The 10,801-nt window shown below is 30.0% G+C and overlaps 1 protein-coding gene across 1 annotated transcript; it reads left to right on the forward strand.

Moving 5' to 3' along the window:
- LOC107615161 lies at nt 1,150-4,994 on the forward strand. The gene is made up of 4 exons (XM_016317266.2): nt 1,150-1,785; nt 3,560-3,764; nt 4,503-4,655; nt 4,743-4,994. Exons 2-4 carry the CDS (start codon nt 3,570-3,572, stop codon nt 4,992-4,994), a joined length of 600 nt encoding a protein of 199 aa, XP_016172752.1. The 5' UTR covers nt 1,150-1,785; nt 3,560-3,569.

The following is a 10,801-nucleotide window of genomic DNA, read 5'->3' on the forward strand; positions in this document are numbered from 1 at the left end:
AGCTACTAAACTATAATGACTGTCGTCTTCGTGTTGGCTTAAGAAACAAGCTTTTTTCCAGTAAGGTACATAATTATAATTAAAAAATAGCGAAAACTTCAATTTAGTGAAACAAAAATGTTTAGTAACAAAAAAAAAAAAATAAAAAAAAAATCGAATATAGACTCTTAAATATAATTATAAAAATCGAATCGAACTGGTCGAAAGACCAAAAAACCAGTGAATTGAATTCTAAGCCAATTTGGTTTACTCCTTATACCATTCAAGAATGATCAACCGTCAATGGCGCTTCAAGTGTCCATTTGTGACTAGGGTGTGTTATAGCCAAGGTTGAAACAAGGAACCTTATGGTTGCAACACCTCTCAATTGCCAGTTAGCTTCTTATTATTATACTTAAATAATTTTATAGATATCTAATTTAATTTAATTTTGTATTCTCTAATTTTCAAATTAATTATATTTTAATTATGTATAATTATTAATATAAATATAAATTCACTAAATTTATTAATCTGCTTGATCTATTTCAATTTTAGTATTGTGATTAAAGATATCTATTTTGATGCTAATGTTAAAATTTACTAATATTATAGTTAGATGATAAGCTTTGTGAATTAATTAGGTAATATACTAATATAATTGTTATTCTTATCGAGTCAAATTAAGATATTATTATAGTAGTACTGGCAAATTTTATGTTTAATTTGAGACTTGATTCTTCATAAAATATTAATGAAAATATGTATTTTAAATTTTAATTTTAAATTTTTGACTATTTTATATTTTTTATTTACACGACCGATTCTACTAGTTCAAAAATAATTTATCGATTGAACTAATAGACTAATAAATCAGTAGTTTAACCAGTTCGATTACTGGTTTGGTTTTGACACATATGCTCTTAAAGTGAGATTAAAAAAAAACATGTAAAAAAAATATTTTATGGTAAAAAATACTTGAAAATATTAATTAAAAGAGTAAACTTAATATGCACTTTACACTTCGATGTCACACGAGTCATATATAGACCACAAATTGAACTAACAAAAAACTAAAAAAAATTTCTAGATGGCCAACACGTTTTCCTTATGTTTGCCTTAGAATTGAACCGATACTAGTCAATTCTCCCTCCTTTTTTTTTTTTTTACACAAAGGGTGTGTGTGGTTGGAGGGAATACAAGTGTATTCCCAGGAATGTTGAGATGGGAATATCTTATTCCCATGTTTGGTTCAAGAGTTAAAAAATTATTCCTGGGTATATTTTATTCCCTGGAATCAAAATCCCACCCATTTCATTCCCATATCCTCCCTAGGTATCTCTAATTCCAATGGGAATGGAATGTTAATAATAAAGTAAAAAGACCAAAAACACCCTTGTTAATTTCACTCCAACCCTTCTCTTCAGATTTTTTTCAATTCATTTCAAACAAAACGAAACCCTAGCAGAGACCCCTCCTCCATGAAAACCAATCCCTAGCGAGGCTTTTCTTCAAATTCACGGAGGTTCCACCGGCGTCGGCGCCGCCTCGCCGCCGATTTCGATTTGCACAACCACTGCGCTCCTTATTCTAGAAGAAAATCGTTCGCGTTCGTGTCATCATCACAGCTCACGGTTCCTATTCGTGCTTCCTGTCCGTGTTCATCGTCTCGAGTGGTGCTTCCTGTTCGTGTCGTCTCCTTCATTTCTCTCCCTCCTCGCGGCTCAGCAATAGCCATCAAAGAGAGTTTAATTTTTCTTCTGCAACCTTGTTCATCTTTTTCAAGCACAAAATCTTCTTCTTCAGGTAAGGATCTTTTATTTGTTATTTATTTATTTTTCCTGAACTATGTTTGTGCTATAATTTATTGGCATGAAGGTTTGTGCTAGGTTTAAAATATTTTGTCAAATAGTTGATTCATTGCTGTTAATTTTATTGCTGATTGGTTTGTGATACTGAATAAAATATATGGTTCTTTGAAATGCAATGTCATTAAGGAAGCATAACAAGAGGTTCTTTGATGATTACTACAACACTCAAAGCCCTTTGAAAAATGAAAGCAATTCTTTTTTGAAATTGGAAAAGGCTTTTTTTAACCTTTTGATCAATGTATATATAAGACAAAGGCTATGGTGGATTGAATCAAAGGTTGAATGCTGAGGTTATAAAATAGAGTTGTGTTTATTTTTTTCTCTGTTGATTCTGTTTTCAGTCATATGCTGTAACTTAGAATTGTTATTATTTTTTGGTCTGCATTATGAAATTTTGAGTTTGATTCTTGTGGCATAAGGATTCATAAAGACTGTGGAGTAAACACGCTAGTCCCTTTGCTTTGTATTCTCATAGCTTGTTCATAGAATAGAGTAGGATGTGGAAGAGCATGAATTGCTCCAGAGAAAGACTGAAAAAGTAGTAGTTACAAGCTAACATGTTAGAAACAAATAATAATTATATAACCTCTTATCAAGGACTAGTAATCATTCAAGTGTAACTGTGAGAGTAAATAATAATAATAATAATAATGATAATAATAATAATAATAATAATAATAATACCATCCAAAGAAAGGATTGTGTCTTGGCCCCTCCCAGTTTCGTAATCTTAATTAATTATAATATTACATAAGTGTGATCATGACTTTGTACCCTGTAGCTTTCTCCTTTCATATCCAACAATTCTTATTTTTGGTTTGGTTTTATTTTCAACTCCTCACTAGTTACTAGATTTGTTCCTTTAGAATTTTCAATAAAGGCATATACATAGATAGATAGATAGATAGATAGATAGAAGGGTGAAAGTGAAAGCAGGTAGAGAGGCTAATTAACAAGATAGATATATGGCTGATGCATTTGATGAGGAGTGTGATTATCTATTCAAAGCTGTTCTGATTGGAGACTCAGGGGTTGGGAAATCAAATCTGCTATCAAGGTTTTTGAGTCTGTATTATAAAATTTTGGGTTTGATTCTTGTGGTATAAGGATTCATAAGGACTGTGGAGTAAACACGCTAGTCCCTTTACTTTGTATTCTCATAGCTTGTTCATAGAACAGAGCAGGATGTGGAGGAGCTTTCTTTGCTTTAAACTCTTGTGTTAAATTTTTATGCTGTTTGACTAATATTGTGATTCATTCTTCATCTATTTAGAAGAGAAAAAGAGAAAGCAGGAACAAATAAAAGAAGGGCAGGAGTAGAAACTTTATCTTTATACAACTAGCTCTAGTCCACTTCCAATTAAACTCATTTATATATCACCAACACACACCCATAGGGCCAGAATGAATAAGCTACTAGAAGTGATTGAGTAACTTTGGGAGTAAAAAAGTTTGATTTGAATTGAGGAAGTAAAATGACTATGCAACAATGCAGCAACAGCAAGTGAAGTACGTATGATAATGAACCAAAAAAAGCAAATAAGCATGCATTCATTCAATTTTTCTTTCCATGTATTTTCAATACTATCTAACTTTCTATATTGACTCCTAACATTCTTCATAATATATATTATATATGATTTCTTGCTTGTGTGATTTCTTGCTTCAAGATGATGAAAAATTGTCTTGTGTTATTTTCTGCTTATTAGTCTATAGAAAATGGAAGAGAATACTCGACCTAATTCAAAGCAAACTAAGCGTCAATGGACGCCACACGAAGATGCAAAATTAGTTGAGTGTTTGGTGGAGCTTGCAACTACTTCTTGGAAGTGTGACAATGGCACGTTTAAATCCGGTTATGGAAAACATTTGGAAAAAATGCTGCATGAAAAAATCCCTGGATGTGATCTTAAGGTACAATTTTTTTACATAATACTTGTTTTATTTGTTTACAATTCTATATTTGTGTTATAATTGTATAGCTTACAAAATATTTATGCTTCTATATTGGGATGTTTTACTACTGTGCTCTCATTGATCTGTTCTCTGGGTTGGGTTGTAGTCCAGCCCAAAACCGTGACAAAAAAAATGGCATTTTCAATTGGAACTATTGAACTAAGTCCTTCAACATAAAATTTGTTCATAGACAAGGCTTGAATTTAAAACTATTTAATGAAAATTAATTACATTTCATTTGAGCTAATCATGTTAGTGCTTCAGTATTTTATATTTTTTACTTGGAACAGATTAAAATAGATAAAATAAATAAAATAAAAATTTCCTTGTTATTTAATTAAAAGTATATTTCCAGTTCTCTTGTTAATTTTTTTCTTCTTGAAAATCTGAATGGTGAACCAAGCAACCAGGCCAGACTGTATTCTCTACCTCGTTATCAGTAAGTGGTTAGAAGAGTTTGATTAAACTGTCAAAAAAAAAAACCAAAGGAAAGAGAAAAGTTTAAGACTTTAAGTCATGGTAGACTATTTTATGATTATTTCAGATCCTGTATGCGAAAACTAAATGATTATTACTGCTCCATACATTCACTATATTTAGTTATGCTTGGATGAATTGTGGTGTCATTGTATTAAAATTCAGTTTATTGAATTTAATCTGAGTAGTAATAATTTTAAATTGTTTTGCTATGTTTAGGCTAATCCACACATTGAATCAAGGGTGAAATTGCTAAAAAGACAATATTTTGCAATAGTTGAGATGATGGGCACAGCTGGGAATGGATTTGGTTGGAATGACAAAGATAAAATGATTGTGGTGGAGCGACAAATTTTCAATGAATGGAAGAGTGTAAATTCTAAATAACTTTCTTAATACAAGTTTATTTATCTTAAGTTTTTTAATATTAATTGCTTATTTATTTTCTTTTAATTTCAGTCACATCCTAATGCTAATGGCCTCTATAATAAACCATTTCCACATTTTGAGGAGTTGGGAATAGCATTTGGTAGAGATAGGGCTCAAGGAGGCAATGCAGAAAATATAACTCAAGTAGTTGCTACAATGGAGGCTGAGCGCGAAGCAACCTTGAGTGATCGGCAAGTGAATGAAAACACCCAAGTAAATTTGGAAGTTACAACCAAATATGGGAATCATATATTCCAAGTAATCACATTCCTAGGAATATAATGCCTAGGAATAAGATTACTTGGTAATAAAATTTAATCTTTGAACCACACACATCCAAAGTGTCGCTTTTCTAACATTTTCTATTTTGCAATGGGACAATGTGACTAACACATGTAATTGTTGCAAATGATTTGGCTGCAAGAGTTGTTTAAATAGCAAAATTAGATTAAAAAATAATTTAATAAAGGTCTAACCTGCTCTGGAGCACCTTTGCTACCCCTTGCATCATGCCAGCTTTATCAATGTATGTAAGTGCTGTTCTTTTATCAGTTGGATTGAATGGAAGGAAATGAACTTCCTTTATTCCAGCCCTTGCCTTCAAAAATAAACCATTAGTATGTCAATATGGAACACTAATTAAGCTAAGTTAATTGGTAATCATCGCTCTATACTAAAACCAATCTCATTTCATCAACCATTTCAAATGAAAAATGAAATTTAGAAACTCTAAAAGCACTCTACCAAAATTGCTCTCAACAACAAATTGAGCTGCTAACAAAACTATATAGTATAAACACCGGCTAGCTATTAAGCAAAGCTTAATAAAACTGATCTTATAAGTATATATATAGAAACCTGCTGAGACAAGCGATGTGAACCAATGGCCATTGTAACAGAAAGCACAGTTGGCATTGCAATAGGGATCCCACCAATAAGCAGAACAAGGAGATTATCAATACCAACTCGGTATTTCCTTTTCTGGATCCCATATATCACATTTATCTCAATAAGCATCCCAATCGCAATGGAACAGATGCACAAGTTCCCAATAGAAGTTAGAACCTGTCAAATAGTAATGCAACGCCGCTAAGCAGTATGATCTTGAGACGAGTTAATACTAAAATTTGTCTTTAGAGTTATATTCACGCCTTAATCTGGTCTCCAAAATTTAGATTCACTCAATTTCGTGACTAATGTTGGTCCCTATTCTCTAACTTTATTTTTGTCATAGAATTTTTAAAGGCGTGTTAAAATGAATCGATTACTACCGTAATAAACTCTCTTATAGTTATTTGATGTGACAATTAAAACTTTTTTTTTTATCTAATTTTCTTCTTGCAAAGTCTTTAAAACCTATGTCTTAATTTCACTTAAGGTTTTTAAAAATTTAAAGAGCAAATTGAGTTAAAAATTCCAATTATTATATCAGATAGCTGTTAAAGAATTTAGCGTAACAACCGTCAGTATATTTTAACATGTTAGTTCTATGACAAAAATAAAATCAAAGACTTTGTTAGGTAAATAATGATTTTTATGAACAATGTAAACAATGGATCTAAATTAACCCAATAAAGTAAAAATACACTACACCTTTAAATTATCTACTTAAATTTTAATATTAGGATAACCATCCGCATACTTAATAAATTAAACATTCGATATATTCATTATTCACGTTGATTAGTATTTTCATTGTTTACCTATATTTTTCCTAAAATCAAACACTAATGTGGTGGGTCATAGATACCATGTAGGAAGGTCAAATTGATGAATACTAAACAATGAAAATTGAATAGTATCACCAAACCATGAAAAGTATAGGAATGTTTAGTATCAAAACATTTTATGGTCATAGTATCAAATAATGGTCTACCTATACATAATGGTTTAGTATAGAATGGTCTACCTATACATATTGAATGGTTTAGTATCAAAACATTATGGTCTACCTATACATTATGGTCATAGATACCATTCTATTATTCTATATATTAATCACCAAACCATTCTATACATTTATGATCATAGATATCATGTAGGAAGGTCAAATTGAATAAATCAAAATTTTGGAAATCACAATGAAACATGAGTGAAACTTTGGAGATCAATGAGTATTAACATATAATGTATAGAATGGTTTGGTGATTATTTAAAAAAAAATAACAAATAGATCTTTAATATTTTAATTCAAATATAAATAAGTTATTAACTAATTAAAAATACAAAAATGTCTCTCATCTTTTAAAATGCATAACATTTAAGTACTTCTATTTAAAATATACCAGGACAAATAAATTTTTCGAAAAAATTTAGATATCTTATATTTTAGACTTGTATTTTAGAAGGTGGATAACGTTTTTATATTTTCAATTAGTGTTGAACTTATTTGTAGTTAAAAAAAATTAGGAAGCTATTTATGGTTTTATGTTGTTTCAGTATATGAATGGAACCTTCTGGAAATGGGCAACATGTGTGGTGCTTTGAACAAGATGAGTCACAGGAAGTGATTCTCCAGTTAGAGCAGACTAAACAAACAAAGACTCAGAAGAAACTAGAAATCTGAATGAATGTAAAACAAACAAGTAAAAGAAAAGAAAACCTTTGCTTTTGGGGCCGGTCTTGCCATAAGTGCTGCAGCTGCATTACCAGCATTGTTTTCTTCTTTGAAACTGATGCTGGAGTTTATAATTAGCAAAATAATTATGCCAACTAAGTATTGGTAATCTCCACTTTTACCCTGCAGAGTGCAATGCTTATGAATTCAATTCAACAAAATTTCATGTTCCGTGCTGAAATATTTTGAACTTGAACTTGCTGCAATAACTAAACTGTTGCAACGAGGCTGAATTTTTAAGAAATGAAGTAACATCGTGTGTAATAATACACTACGATATGATGACAATTTTGTGTGTTTTCTTTAAATATAGATGTTAGTTTTTTTTTTTTTTTTTTTTAATTTTAGTTAATAAATGTGAACCCTCATATTTGATTAGTAAAATTGTTAAAGAAATTTGATCCACCAATTTTATGATGACAAAAATTTTGAATTTTAGTGGAATATAAATAAAACTCTTTGATTTACAGAAATTTAATTTTAAGGGTTAGAGGATCTTCAATAGGGTATTTTTAGAGTATTACTTTTAATATTTTTAAGAAGTGAATTGATTTATATTAGAATTAAAATTCGCATTGAAATTGATTGATGAAATGATTAGTGATACAATATCACCTTAATAGAAAATCAATAAAATTTTGTCATTTGTATAATTATATTAATAAAATAATTAAAAAACATAAAAGTTTAATTAAATTGAAACAAACTGGTGTGAAATTGATAATTGAAGAAGATTATTAGATAATAATTTAAAATGAAAAATATTAGAAAGTCATCAAAATTTATTATTTTTGACCATCATTTTTAGTCATTAATCCAATTCTTTTAGTCTAATAATTCAACAATATATTTACTCTACACTTTTAAATATTAATGACTAACTAGTAACCAAAAATAATAAATTCGGATAACATTCTAACATTTTTTTTAAAATATGATTCGTGTTTATTAATTATTATAATAATAAAATGATAAATCTTAAATAAATATGTAAAAAATAGTCATTTTATCATTTCTCTTTATAACAAGATATTATCCTTTGTCGTACCCAAAATAAAATGTCTTACTCTTGCATTGAACCAAAAAATTAAAAGAAAACTAATTTTATATTAAAACTAAAAAGATCCATGAAAAGGAAAAATATTAAAACTAATCTTAGAAAATAATGTAAGATTTACCCCTCCATGTGCCACAGCAATGGCCATGACGATAGCAGCAGCTTCCATAACCCATGATAAAAGATTCCACATAAAACTCAAAAACTTGAGTATTTTACTTTTCTAGATGGTCATTAAAAAATTGTTATCACTGAAAATCTTTAGCAACAACCTAACATTGAGACAAGGAAAGAATAACAATGAGTTTAGCCCTAAACCTTCTTCTCTTCAAGTTTATTGTATCCAAACAATTCTAGTCTGTCTTCTCTTGTACATGCTTGGATTTTAGCCCTTTTATTGTGCACTTGAGATTATCAAAAACCTCCTCAAGAGGAATGTTCTCTTACATAACAAAAATTGCAAGTTTAATAGACAGAGCATTAAAATTAAATTGCTCATTCATTTGAGATTATTCTGTTTAAATTGGATTTTAGCCCTTCTATTGTGTATTTGAAATTACTCTATTTTAAAATTATGATCATAAATTATTCTGTTTTTTGAGATTTATTTTCTTAAAGCATAATTACATCCTAAAATTATGATAATCACCAAATAAGTCTAAAAATAAGAATTTCAAGAAATCTAAATCATAAAATTGACATTATAAGCTAGATATGTTTTTAGTCCAACCAACACAAATCAAAATAGGGTTGCGATTCAAGTGAAACAAATGGCAATGAGCCCTTAGAAGGAAATTGAAATGTAGAATCCGATAATTAAGTTCATCACGTGAATGAAAATAAATCTACAATAATGGTACCTAAAATGTTATAGGAAGATCTTGGCAATTGTTTTGTGGATTTTGCAAGGTTTTTACTTTAGCTAATTTAGTTTTCATGTCTTATTTGGTGTGGGAGTTTAGGAAGATCCAAATAAGAGGCCATTACCAGATTATGTGCAGAAAGTGCAGAGGCATGTGAATGCAAACATAAGCGTTGTTCTTGTGGATTGGTTAGTAGAGGATGCCAAGGAATACAAGCTTGTTTCTAACACTCTTTACTTCTCAGTTTCGTACATTGACAGATAATTGTCTTTGACTGCCTTATCAAGTCAAAAGCTGCTACAGTTGCTTGGTGTTTTGGCAATGCTTATTGCGTCGTGAGTTTTCTTCACCATTGAGTTTTTGATTGTTTATTTTTGGGTTGGTGAATTGCAGGTTTGTAATGAATTGAGCCAGACCTAGTTGGAGTCAGGTAAGCATTCTTATCTTAAAGGTTTGCTTGTATAGGCGTATGATCATTACACTTTTCATGTGAAAACTCAAATGGAGTTTCTGGTCATATTCTACTACTCATTCCTGGTGAAACTGCATGTTTTTCATGTACACCTCCTTTGGTATGTCTATTCTTTATTTCAAGTTTAATTAATCTCATAATATGCAAAGTTCCAGGAGCTAACTTTTTTGGTCTATTATACCACTATTTTCTTAAATTAGTGTGGACTATGCAACTAAATTGTTGTCACATACAACTACATGTGCTTACTTCAAATGTGAAAATTTTATGAAATTTGTATCAAAAACATGAAAGCATACAATTATGTTTTTTCCTCTTAGGTTGTTGCATCTGAGGTAGATGAACGTACACTCAAGCATGAAGGGATTTGTGCTGCATCTTTACCAACAACTATGGTATAATATAATCCTCTATCTCTCATGTTTGCTTTTGTTGTGTGTAGTTAAAGATTAACAAGTTTTTATGGAAATTCATCTTATTATAATTAAATTCATCTTTCACCATGGTGCCTTTATCGTGCGTGAAAAGACTGAGCTGTTCTAAGTAAACACTTATATGGCATTTTCTACTAACCTTGTTGATAGATTTCTCACCTTTCTACCTAAGACTATTTTCAACTTTTTATTTGGCTTCTTTATCATAGTTCATATTAGGATTGCGTACTAATTCCTTTGTAATTTATATTTATTTCAGTCAGTTCAAGATGGACTCTGACTATGATATTATATTAATGACTTTGCTGCTCCTGCTATGATCCGTGAAAGCCGTCACTTTGTTCGGCAGCTAGCTTTCGATAATAGCTAGAAACACTCATTAAACCTCCATTTATTTACTTCAAGATCAAAGCAACCAGGATGCTGACATAAATTAATCACGGATGTATTTTTGGTGCTTTCATTGATTTGTCAAAATATTATTTTGGTGAACTAATGATAAGAACTCAATTGATCTTTATAATTTATGTATGATAGACAAGTAGTAGACTGAGAAATGTGATGAAAGTTGATGTATGTTGGATTGATTGATTTAAAAAATAAAATATATATATATTATATATATATATATATTAACACTAAGTAT

This window comes from Arachis ipaensis, chromosome B09 (assembly GCF_000816755.2).
Source record: "Arachis ipaensis cultivar K30076 chromosome B09, Araip1.1, whole genome shotgun sequence".
NCBI lineage: Eukaryota > Viridiplantae > Streptophyta > Magnoliopsida > Fabales > Fabaceae > Arachis > Arachis ipaensis.